The 12,753-nt window shown below is 38.7% G+C and overlaps 1 protein-coding gene across 3 annotated transcripts in view; it reads left to right on the plus strand.

Moving 5' to 3' along the window:
• The window catches only part of DNAJC13 (DnaJ heat shock protein family (Hsp40) member C13), a 55,764-nt gene that overhangs the window by 16,002 nt on the left and 27,009 nt on the right, over positions 1-12,753 (plus strand). The window contains exons 10-23 of one of the 3 annotated variants that reach the window (XM_075493292.1): positions 457-623; positions 723-802; positions 882-1,051; positions 1,921-2,020; positions 2,271-2,378; positions 2,942-3,097; positions 3,865-3,921; positions 5,233-5,354; positions 6,542-6,617; positions 7,647-7,742; positions 7,894-8,037; positions 9,318-9,332; positions 9,844-9,926; positions 11,138-11,291. In XM_075493292.1, the coding sequence (XP_075349407.1) occupies positions 457-623; positions 723-802; positions 882-1,051; positions 1,921-2,020; positions 2,271-2,378; positions 2,942-3,097; positions 3,865-3,921; positions 5,233-5,354; positions 6,542-6,617; positions 7,647-7,742; positions 7,894-8,037; positions 9,318-9,332; positions 9,844-9,926; positions 11,138-11,291 (1,528 nt within the window). Of the gene's footprint in view, positions 1-456; positions 624-722; positions 803-881; positions 1,052-1,920; positions 2,021-2,270; positions 2,379-2,941; positions 3,098-3,864; positions 3,922-5,232; positions 5,355-6,541; positions 6,618-7,646; positions 7,743-7,893; positions 8,056-9,317; positions 9,333-9,843; positions 9,927-11,137; positions 11,292-12,753 lie in introns of all 3 variants that reach the window. The other 2 variants (XM_075493291.1, XM_075493293.1) reach the window with 2 other exon arrangements.

Here is a 12,753-nt window from a genome sequence, read left to right on the forward strand (position 1 = left end):
GTGAAGGCTGTAAAACCATTTGAGCTGTCTGCTTGAAATGATTGTAGTTGATTCTGTTTAAAACAACCAACAGAATAGTCCCTGAGTGCACTTGCAGTTGTAATGCAGTCTAATCCTGCTAAGTGAGGCTTTGCAGAAAGCACAGGGATGAATTGGCTGCAATGTGTAACTCACATTAACAGATAATCAAGAGTTGATCCTTTTAGTGAAAGGCTGCAGCTGGTTATACTGGGTGTAAGACAGCTCTGTCCTTACACTGAATAAAGGAACACTTGAAAGTTAGCGTCTTCTTCCAGAGGTGTAGCAGTTAGCACCAGTGTTAGCAAGAGATGTCAAGTATTGCCACCTTTCATTCTGTGCTTGATTTTTTTTTTTTGCCTATTTTTCATATAACTTGGTTCTTCAGCATCAATATTCTGATCTAAATTGGATTTGTATGTCTTTCTCCCAACCCAGAGATTCTCTCCTGGCTAGCTTGTTGGATGGAGTGAGAGCTTCTGGTAATAGAGATGTCTGTGTGAAAATGACCTCCACACACAAAGGCCAGCGTTGGGGATTACTCAGTATGCCTGTAGATGAAGAAGTAGAGAGCCTTCATCTCAGGTTTTTGGCTGCTCCTCCAAGTAAGCTAATGCCTATTACATGGGTTTATAGTGCTCTTTAAAGCATCCAGATATTTAGTCAGGTACTGTGCACTTAACTTTTGTTATGTCTTTTTCCAGATGGTAACTTTGCAGATGCTGTGTTCAGGTTCAATGCTAACATTTCCTACAGTGGGGTACTACATGCAGTTACACAAGATGTAAGAATAAATCCTCTGCCCATCCTCTTAAGATGTTGTTAATGCATAAAGATATTAATAATTGTTATTTCTTAACCAGGGTCTGTTCTCAGAAAACAAGGAGAAACTCATTAATAATGCCATAACAGCATTGCTCTCACAAGAGGGAGATATTGCAGCATCTAATGCAGAGCTTGAAAGCCAATTCCAAGCAGTAAGGCGACTAGTGGCTTCAAAAGCAGGCTTCCTTGCCTTTACTCAGCTTCCAAAGTAAGTGAGAAGTGTCTTCAAGCTTGGAAGTAGTAGGTGAAAACAGACCTTGAGCTTTTGATGATGTCTTATCTTTAAAACTGAGAATTGGAGTTAAGCCTCACTTCTGGAAAAGACTGGAAGACTGTGTACACAATTGTTTCCAGTAGCATGAAGCTACTGGAAACAGGCTTTAATGTAAATTGAGAATCCCAAATGATCATTAGTACGTAAAGCTGATTCTTCCTTTGCTAAATACTTTCTGCCTTGACTCAAATAAGGTTTACTGTTTTTCCTAGTGGAAAAACTTCTAAAATGCACCTTCGTCTGTCCTTGAAGTAGGCAGTTCTTCATTCTTAAAGTATGTTGATGCCATTGCTATCTTCAGTTCAACACAAGGTAGAACTTGATGTTGGGAAGTTGAGTTGTACTCCTACAGTAAGTACAGGCTGCTTGGAGTTTGTGTCTTAATTGGATTACATAAGGAAGCAGAAAAACTGCCTGATTTTCTTCTAAAAATGAAAAATTCTTTGGAATATTTCTGACTGTGGACTATGGGGCAACTGAATGATGTGAAGAGTAACATACGCATTTAGTCCGAGACCTTTATAAAGTTCTATTTCTCTGTGAGTAGTGTCCTGTACTATCACTGTCCTGTAACTATGGAAATATGTCTCTGGTTTGGTGAACGTGCTCTTGGCATATTGTTAACAGGGAAGTCGATATTAATGTTTTCTACCAAGGAATCTCAAATTTGTGGCAAGCCAGTACCTTGATGTTTACACATGCAATGGAAGCAGGTCTCTTTTGGTCCCTGATTGGACTTCTAGTTTAAAACTAAGATTTCTGTTTCCTCTCTAATCTTGGTGGTTTTGCTTTCCTTTCAAAAGATTTCGAGAACGATTAGGAGTGAAGGTTGTGAAAGCCCTCAAAAGGAACAATGATGGAGTAACCCATGCCTCCATTGACATGCTTTGTGCTCTTATGTGTGTAAGTATTAAATTGCAGATTCTTTCACTTTGGAATGTGTGAACTTCAGTCCGCTGAAAGATGTAGAAATAGGGACTGTCCTTCAACTTGCAGTGTGCTGAAACGTGAAAAGTGGTGGTACAGTGATTTCCTGCTGAACTTGAAGTACGATGTGCTTTTTATGGGTTCAGAGTGTGGCTTTTGGACTACAGCTGTTAAGAACTGAGGGTTGAAATGTGACTGCATAGTGAATACTTTTTTGTTTTTATAGCCCATGCATGATGACTACGACTTGAGGCAGGAGCAGTTGAACAAAGCTTCCCTTCTTTCTTCAAAGAAGTTTCTAGAAAATCTACTAGAGAAATTCAATTCCCATGTGGTAAGTCAAATTTTGAAAACAGATAGCTTCTTTAAGTGCCTTTCCTAATTGCTGTGAAAACACTTCTGTCACACTTGGATATATCTTTGAATGTATTTGTACCTGCAATTGAAGTGCAGAAAATACAGCTAAGTCTGGCACTGAAGCTTGTTCTAAATAAATTTGGATCTTGACAGATTAGAATGTACCTGTCTATACTGCAGAACTTGTCGTGCAACAAATGTTTGCATGTTTAATATGGAAACTGAGTGTTCCTTTTAACTAAAAGGATAGAGTAAACTAGTACTTGTGGGATTAAAACTAGTAAAAGTATTTTGCAGCACACCATTATACAAGGTCCTGAGTCTCTGATATGCTCTAGGAGCCAATACTTTTACCAGAGTATTGCCAGACTCGGAGTAATAGCATATTTTAAACTTGTAACTTTTGTTCGCAGACTATTTCATGATGTGACAGGGAAGAGCACCTTCGGCATCATGAGTACTGAATAAAACTTGCATGAATACTTTCAGGCAGGGGAGAAACGCTGTATCTGTATTACATATGTGTCGTCTTAATTTCAGGATCATGGGACAGGTGCTCTAGTAATTAGTTCGCTTCTGGACTTCCTGACATTTGCCCTATGTGCTCCATATAGTGAGACTACTGAGGGGCAGCAGTTTGACATGTTGTTGGAAATGGTGGCATCTAATGGAAGAACACTATTTAAGCTCTTTCAGGTAAGATTTCATAACTTTTTTAGTTATTATCGGAGGCCTTAGGTTGTCAGTGAACATGAACTTTTTCTTCTTCTCCTGAAAGACAAATTTGTCTACTGTTCCGCTACTTAATGCACCTAAACCTTTTCTACCTTGGCGAGTGTTTTTAGTGACCGATTGCTTTACCTTCAGATATCAGATTGAGGTGGTTATTCTATAGTGAATGATATGCCAAATCATTGTAGAATAGACTGCCTAAGACTTGTTTCTAGCAACACTTTAAAATACCAATTAAATGTTAAGCTAGATTCAGCAGATGCACAGATCTTCCTTTTTTTGGAGAATCTGCCACCTTTTCTTTCACTTTCAGTAAACAAGAGTTAAAAGCTACAGAGCAAGAGTAACATCCTCTTCAATAGTAAACCTGTAAGAATTCTAGGATTTTTAGCTAAAATGTCAGTGCTTTTTTTTCTGTAAAAACAGTATGCTCTTCTGCTTCTTGGTTAGTGTCAGCTTGTGTCAGTTTCCCTAGCATTATTTCAGCTTCTCTGGTATATACTGCTGTTCAGTGCCAAGAAGTCCATCTGATAGTTGCATGAGAGATTCTTGTTTAAAGGTATAGGATAGGAACTGTTCCTGGGGCTAGCTTTCACAGCACTGAAATATTAACTTTTGCCCAGAACTGGAGGTAGAACAGCCATGTAGATGAGTTAAGGAAGCTGAATCACAGATGATCTAATCTTCAAATTTTGCACTTGAAAAATTACTTTGTCAATGTTCTATTTTAGCACCCTTCCATGGCAATTGTGAAAGGAGCAGGTTTGGTAATGAAGGCAATAATAGAGGTGAGATTTAATCAATGATACCTCAGATAGCATACTAAATATGTATTGTCTATTTTGGAAGTGCAATCGCTTACCAATAGTAGAAGTTTGTTATATTAACTTCTCTTGGGGGGGGCGGGGGGGACACACGGGGAAAGGTGAGGAACAGAACACCTGCTTAATTGTGAGTGGTTTAGTATAGCAACTTGCTTTATTTTACACTTGGGGGTTTGGAAGGCATGTGAGTTGGGACATTAGGTAGTGCCTTGCATGTTTTCATACTGCAGTCAAGGTTTGGCTGTTAATGTTGTGTGTAGCTCAGTCACACATCTCAGAGCCACCAGCCTTCTGCATGTTAAAGAGAGTCTCTCAGGGAGGCCATATTTCCTGGGATGCATTGCCAGATGGAATGGGACTGGGATTAGCAGGCAGTAGTGTCCCAGAGCAGAGTAGTGATGTCAGCCTCTGTTCTTGCTCTTCCTGCTTCAACACAGGATGATTTGGCTTTGTTGGTTTCCATACCACATGACGTATGGGCCAAATCCATACTTCTCAAGGGCTGCTCATGATTGTTGCAGGGTGACCTTGCTAACTGGCTCTCGACACTTCCTGTGTTGAAATTCAGGGCTGAAGTTAGTGCCTCATTGTATCATAATGGCTTATGCATCTGAAATGCATCGAATACTTTCTTGGAATGGAAGTGAATGAACACTTGAAATAGAGGTATTAGAAATCTGCAAGTTTCCATTGATATACTTGATAATGTTAGCTAAAAATTGCTGTGCTGCTTCTTACAACTCCTGTCATTTGAACTATAGTGGGACATGGGCAAGTAAAAATGCAGTGAAAGCTTTTTCTTAATTATTCATTGCAACCAGTGTATCTCAGCTGAGTGACAGTCTTACCCATGTGGCTGTCTAAACTGAACAGCACCAGTTATTCTTAAATGGTTACTGTTGACCAAAGTCAAGCAACAAGCAATTACTTGTGGCTGTCATTCTTTGTTTCACCCTAATTTACAGTTGCAGGGTGGAAGTGGTACTTGTAAATGTACTACCAACCTCCCGATCCATGATGGGAGACATGGATCTTACCTTATTCAGTTACTGTCCTCATAGATACAACTACCTATTATCTGGTCCATGGCTTTACTACAAGTTTGATCAGTTGCTGTTGAGAACTTGCACTTAAAGCCCATCATACTATAGCTTCTGGCTTTTGGATATTAGTTGACGTAATTGATGGTCAAGAAGGCCTTGGAACTGTAGAGTAAGATAAAAGCAGCTTAACTAAGATTCTTTCTTTAGTAATCATCTTGCCCTGTTTCCAAAGGAAGGAGACAAAGAGATTGCTACCAAAATGCAAGATCTTGCCCTCAGTGAAGGTGCCTTACCTCGTCACTTGCACACTGCTATGTTTACAATAAGCACAGATCAGAGGATGCTTACAAATAGGTATGTCAGTCTCACTTGATATATTATGTTTAAAAAGTCTAAGTAATGGCCTAGCTAACATTAGAAACATCGGGAGGTCAGGGAAGAAAACTTGCAGTTCTTTAGGAGAATATTTTCTTCAGCAGCTGGTGTGTTTAAATAGAGCAAGCTTCAGCTGAGACTGCAGCCACTTAATAAACCTTTGATTATTTTTTTTCCAAAATGGGACTTGGGTTGGTTACTCATTAAAGGCTCAAGTTTTGATTTTTATTTTTTTCTGAAAACATTCAGGAAAAAAAAAAGGCAAGTAGAATGCCTGGAACGTATAAAAAGGTTCAACTTTATTATACAACTGTATAAATCATGGTGTGTACACCTCGGACATCTTGCATGCAGTTAGGATCACCCATCCTGTCTGAGAGAGAAGCCTCCTCATACGGAAATCATTCCATGAATTCAGCCGTCAGTAGAACTTGTCACCTCTGAGACTGGGCCTGAGGGCATGTTGAGGAGGATGAGTAATAATTCAATTATTTCCACCCAAATACAAGATTGTAGAAGTTTTAACTGCACGTTCCTGAAACACTTAAAGTTGCTAAGTAATGTAGTGACAAGTGGATCTTCTTGCCACTGTATGTCATTCAGGAGAGAGCTAGTATGAAACCTTGTCATACTAGTTCTATTTGGAGCTACTAGTTATGACCTGTGTGTAAGCAGTGCTTCAGTTCAATGCAGTAGAACCCTAGTGACAAATGTTGGCAGAAAGTGTCAGTTGGCATAAAGGCAGGCTCCCAAAAAGGCTTTCGTAGCCAGTAACTGGTATTAAGAGCTTCAAGTAGAGCAGTTAAGTTCTTGATGGCTACTAGACTCTTAACTTTAACTGTAACTGAAGACTGACTGGATAAACTTACACTTGGTCATTAGATGTTTAGTTTCTGCTCTATTGCTCAAGTGTTCTTTTGAGGTCTAGATCAAAAAGCATGTGCTGCTACTGTTCCACTAACTTCACTGGAACTTCTTAAAGGCAACACTTTAAAGCATGCTAAGCATATACTTGAACTGGAACAAAATGCTTTGTGCTCTTACTCAAGAACATGAAGCTCTTGCTCATCTTCATTTCACCAGCATGGTAAGGGTGTCAGTTTAGAGGTTTAAAAATCTGTTCAAAATACTAACTTGCAGTTTGTTAATTTCAATGGCTTTTTCAGGCAGTTAAGTAGACATTTGGTTGGCCTCTGGACAGCTGAGAACAAAACTGCTATGAACTTGTTGAAACGTATTTTGGTGAGTAAAAATGGGATATGGAGTAGGGAAAGAATAAAATCTGGAAACCTGTAGTATTAGAAAACTTGGGATAGTCTATATAGTAAACACATTCCCTTTCCCCTCCAAGGGGGAGGTCTAGCCTGGGAGATCAACAGTCTGGCTATTTGAGGGATATTGATGGCTAGTATGAAACATCTTTGATTCTTAAAGTATTCTGTTACTTTCCTGCCACTCTTAAAAACAGCATTTGACACAGCTTAAAAATAAGGTGTCTGACTTTTTTTGTCCTTTTAATGAAGAAAAAAAAAATGCAGGAGACAGTCTCCAATGCTTAGTGCGAGTAAGAAATTAAGGCAACAGTTCTATGTACGCTTTCATGCCTGTACAACTTTGTTTGCTTATAACATAGCTAAATTTATCTATTAGCTGATACTTCCCATGTTCTTTCACCCTTACAGCCTCCTGAAAGGTTCTTGCTTAAGTTACTTCAGTGAAAGTAGTTCGAAGAATAGCGTTGTAAGGAATTACTAAATCTGGAAAACCTCCAACTTTTAAATTCAAAATAGCAGTTCCTTCATTTTTGGCAGAGTAAACTGTCTTGATCTTGGTCACTATTTTCCAGAAAGCTTAGTCAAATGAGACCATCTCATCTCTAATGTCACACGCAACATTCAATCCATATGAGATGATATGGATGGAGATGGATTCTGGTATTACAGTATTTATCCCCCCTCAATATTGCAGTGGTATCAACTCTCTTCTTCCTGCAGTCCTTAGCTTCATTAGGTGCTCCTTTAAGAAATGGGATATAGGCAAGAGCTCTGCTGTACTGAAGCTAATGATGTGCCTCTGTTGAATGATTCTGTTGAGGATGATGTCATTTAACTAAAAAGCAAAAAGATGCTGTATCTTTACATACTTGCTTTAGAGTAGAATATAAATTCTGTTTTGAAATCTCTAATTTAAAGAAAAGGTCTTGCTACCTAATGTGATGGTTTCTGTTCCATCAGCCACCTGTGTGTTTACGCTGGTTTTAAATGTTCTTAGCCACCAGGTTTGCTGGCATACCTTGACAGTGCTGATCCTGTTCCTGAAAAAGATGCTGATAGGATGCATGTTAGAGATAACTTAAAAATCGCAACTGTAAGTAAATATAGCTGTCTTGCCTCTTCCATTATTTACATGTACAGTCTTAGTGACTTTTCTAATACAGACACTTGACTGTTGCATTGGTCTGCATCAAACATGTTGATAGACCTGCAACTGCAAATAACTAATAGGATTTATTCTGCAGGATCAGTATGGCAAGTTTAATAAAGTGCCGGAGTGGCAGAGACTGGCTGGAAAAGCTGCAAAGGAAGTTGAAAAATTTGCCAAAGAGAAGGTGGATCTAGTCTTGATGCACTGGAGAGATAGAATGGGCATAGCTCAAAAAGAGGTAAAAGTATTTGAAACTCTTTGTTACAGCAACTTGACTAAGTGTAGAGAGGAACACCTACAACTCCATGAAATCAGAGGGAAGTTTGACAGTAATAGAAGTGTAGGAATGTGAGAAGCTTCATAGTTCTGCTTCCTTTTAGCAAACTCTCTGCCTCTTGCTACTTTTCATCTTGGGTTAGAAAGGAATTCCAGGGAGAATGTAAAGCAGGCAGATGGATTCCTTCAGCATATGTATTAAAGCTTTAGCTTGTTCTTGGTTTAGCCAACCTTATCAAACTGGCCTGCAGCTTATGTGCGTTTCTTCCAAGATAATTATACAGGAGAATAGGAAATTCCTTGAAATGTGGCAAAACCAGTTTTTAAACTACATTTGGAATAAACTATGAATTCTTTGGATAATTTTGAAAACTTTGGATTCTTTGCATCCAAAATGATGAACTTTATGCTAGTGGTATTTCAGTTATGGAACCTGCTTGAACAAACTTAGTATTACCTTGAGTATAGGTGTATCAGTGCTTAAATTGCAACATAAGACTATACATAAAACCGCAGTTAAGATTGAAGTGATAGGTGAGTGTTTTGATCCGATATTATAAGAGGGGATAGCTCAAGCACTGCTTGAGTTCTTACTGTTGGTCTCCTTTTTCCTTTAATTTTGTTGTTCACATTCTGTATGACAGACTTGGAATTATGAGGTGTTTCCCTTAGCTTTCTTTAGTCTCCTGACTAACCTTGTTTTTATGCATTCTGGAAATGAAATAAACTATTATATATGCAAGGAAGGATGAAGAGAGCAATGCAATTCAGAATATTAAAAATGCCTGTCTTTGTACTTCATGTAACAGTAAGCTTTAATTTAGGAATAACTTAACTTGGTAAAATCTAGCTCAAGTTTGATGTAGACTGTGGTGCAGAATTTTGGCAGGTAATATTTCTGGAATAATGGTGAACTAGGTTCACAACAAAGTATTAATGTGGAAAGGTTAATGGTTGGACTTGATGATCTTAAAGGTCTTTTCCAACCTAAACTATTCTATGATTCTATGTGGAAGATGGTGGTGGAAGGGCAAATTGCACTTTAAACATCTTGTCAAGATACTGAGTTTAAACAATCATTTTTCTATCGAGTTCTGAGCTGTTTAACTTCACAGTAAATGTGTGCAAGTGTAGCTTGGAAAGAGTAGTAGCAAGTTTGGTATTACCACTTTGAATTACTTCAGTGGCTGTGGCTTGTTAAATGTACCTTTTCTTTTTCTTCCAACTTTCCATCACAATCAGGACAGAAACAATATGGTGAGTCTGTATATCTCTGCCACTTGTGTGGATTATGTTGCTCAGACTTCTGCTTGCATGTGGTACCTCATGTAGAGTTTAACATTGATTTCATGCTTGATCAAACTAGGGAACCTTTCAGTGGCCAAGTCAGGTTTGTGACTTACTTGTGTGACTTGCTCCAGTTATTTCCTTTCAAGAGCAAGGCATTCTTGTTGTGGGTTTCCCCCTCCGTCAGCTTTGGAGCTGATGAGTGCTTATGGTGATGGGAACTAAGCTTTTCTCAGGGATAACTTGCTTCTAAATGAATAACTTGTTAAACAGCTGAAAGTTTCTCTGGCATGATTTAACTTGGTGTAAATAACACTTGTGAAAGTCTGTTGCTACTACTTGCTAGAAAAGGAGACCTTATTAATGAGGCTTAACTTAGTGTGGCTTTTGAAGGAGTAAAAAAACCCTAGCTTTTTATTTTAAAAAGGTATAATGGGGAGTATCTGTTCTATTAACTTCTTAAATTTGTCTCTTTTTGCAGAACATTATTCAAAAGCCAGTGATATTAAGGAAACGACGCCAAAGAATAAAAATAGAAGCAAACTGGGATCTCTTCTATTACAGGTAAAATACTAAGATTAATATGGTGGTCTCAGATACAAGTTATTACCTGGCTGGATATTTTTGTTAGTATCTTCTGAGTTGCTGTGGCTTGATTCCAATTTTTGCCTGCCTTGAAAGAGTGCAAGTGCTTTGTAACAGGAACTTATAAAAAATGAAATCCTAAGGTATACTTAAGGATTTAGCTTGTGTTTAGGAAAGGGGGGAATTTGGAAAGCTTCTCAAATGTTATCAAACTACATCCTTTTTTTCCCTTGAATCAAAAGGAAGAATGAAAAACAAATTGCAGGTGCAGATCTGCATGCTGATGAAGGCTAAGCACAGTAGCACTGAAAATCATTGTAGTGTGTTGGTGCATCAACCTGTAAGCTACTCAAGATGTTTTAACTTGAATTGAGATAAAAATGAGCTTAAGGCAGGCAAAGAGAAAAGACATGGATACTGAATTTCAAATAGCACCACAGGTCCTAAATGCAGCTTGCTTACCTGCAAGTTCTTACAACTGTCACAGTTGACAAGGGAGGGGCCTCCATCTGGAAAAAAAAGACATTATCACTTTGGCTAGGGGTGTTATGTTAAATGGACTAAAAGCTTGACTGCTCAACAAACTCTATGAAAGCAAGCTTGGGGAAATTCCATAAACTTAACGTTTCTAAAGGTCAAATATAGTCCGTTCTGCACAAGTGTTGCATGAAAGGAAGATTCGCATGCTCCTAAACTTTGAGTATTAAAGTGCTGCTCTCAGCCAGTCTCTGGACCCAAAGGCTGTTTTGTAACTGCCACTGAAGAATGTCCACTAACTGTCTTGTGATGCTTGAAACATCAACTTCTGTTTTCCTGCATGAACTACTTTTTTTGTTTGAAACATACACTTGGTATGTGTATGTCTGCTGCCCTGGGTTGTTGTTCGCTTGTAGCCCTTACTGGCAGATATGATGAATAGGTTGCATGTCTCCTGGTCATCAACCATATGCAGATAACAAATTGAGCCAAAAGGGATGACAACAGGCACGCTTTAGTCTAGGCTGACCTCCATGACTATGAAAACACTATACAAGTGAACAACTGTAACTACTGTAACAAACTAGAGACCACTACTCAGTGCCTTCTAATTAAGGTCCACTAATGCTAATCTTCTCTAGCTTGCCAGCTGAGTCTTGTCTGCCTTTCAGATAATGTTTTGAGGGGTTTAAACTATCTAACTTTTTTCTTAGATTTCTTCAGGATCATGCTAGATCAAACTTGATTTGGAACTTCAAAACACGGGAAGAACTGAGAGATACACTAGAGTCTGAGATGAGAGCATTTAATATTGACAGAGAACTTGGTAGTGCTAATGTTATCTCATGGAACCATCAGGAGTTTGAGGTAAATGACCCACTGTAGGAGAAACTGTATATGTAAAATGTCTACTTAAAATGTCGCTTTTCTGCCTCTGATGTGAGTGAATCTTGTGTTGACAATCCCTGACTGCATGCTAGAATTCTTTTGGGGTTATGGAATAAACTGCTAAGGCTTGAGGCTGTGAAAAGGTACTATTGTCCAGTGTCACTCTGCAAAACTGACACCTCTTCAGCCTGGCAAATGACACTGGAGAGATGAAACATTGATCAGAACCCTTGATGTATTCTTGCATTAAGAGGAGAAGAGAAGAGTTGGTGTTACATTGTTGTCAAGATAAGTCATACTTGTTCTTGAATGTGCTCCATCAGACTTGTTTTGGGTAGTTTCACAAGTCACTTCTTCCTGATAGCAGGTTCTTTGTCTTTATTTCCATCACGTCTCAGTGATCCTAAGGCTGTTAAATACTGGGTTGCCAAACCATGAATAGGTTATGTGACTAAAACCATGCTGCTCTGTAAATTATAGATTGAGGATACTGTTTTCACATTCTAGGAACAGCAGTACCTAAAGTCAAAATAGCCTTTCAGACTTCTGCAAAGCAATTGGTATGGTCCTAATTGGCTTTCTCAAAACAACTTGCAAGATGTTTTCAAGTAATGTTCTAATAAACACTTCCTGTATTCTACTCTTATCTCCAGTATTGTTTCGTTCCACACAGTTTTAATTAATGTTTAATGCTAAAGCAAAGCAAGGCCACACTTGAATTAAACTGTAAGATATTCTTAGATATTCCCAATGTCATCCTTGTCACAGTACAGCTTTCTAGTTGAAATTTGAGCAGAGGACTACTAGTGAAACAAGAGTAAACTGCTGCTTTTGAAGAATTCTCAGTTGACTATTCTGGCAAATCAGAAAGAATTGCAAGACATCAGGCTAAGGCTTTAGGAGAAAACTATTTTATGTATGCAACTTACCCCTATCACGCAGCTACAGATTACTTCTTACCTTGATGCAGTAAATAGCTCAGCTTGGGTTTGGTATTTTTTGGACTGGCATTTAGCTTTCGAAGTTTCCTTCAGGTATGGGTCAGGCGCAGGACTTCTGAGTGCCACAGTGTCTGCTATCTCAACTCCATCTCTGTACTTTAGAGGTGCTAACTGGGGCAGAATAAAAAGTACAGATTTGAAACTTAGTAGTACAGGCTTCCCACCTGTGCTTTGCACTTCTATGTGGCTTATGCTACTGGAATGTATCACTAGCATTCTTGCAGTTATAGCCCAGGATACTTGGGACTGGCTGGAGGGGGCTTCTGTAACGTCATCTTTGAACAGCTGCTGTCTCAAAGACTTGCTTTTAAATATTTTAAATGAATACTTTATCAGGCTATACTGTAAGTATTTGAACTAACTATATAGTGGTGACAAAGGCTTCTCTGTCAGCTGTGGAACCACTTTGCTAAGGGGGATGGTGGCTTGAGATTGCTTTG

This window comes from Mycteria americana, chromosome 2 (genome assembly GCF_035582795.1).
Source record: "Mycteria americana isolate JAX WOST 10 ecotype Jacksonville Zoo and Gardens chromosome 2, USCA_MyAme_1.0, whole genome shotgun sequence".
Classification (NCBI taxonomy): Eukaryota; Metazoa; Chordata; class Aves; order Ciconiiformes; family Ciconiidae; genus Mycteria; species Mycteria americana.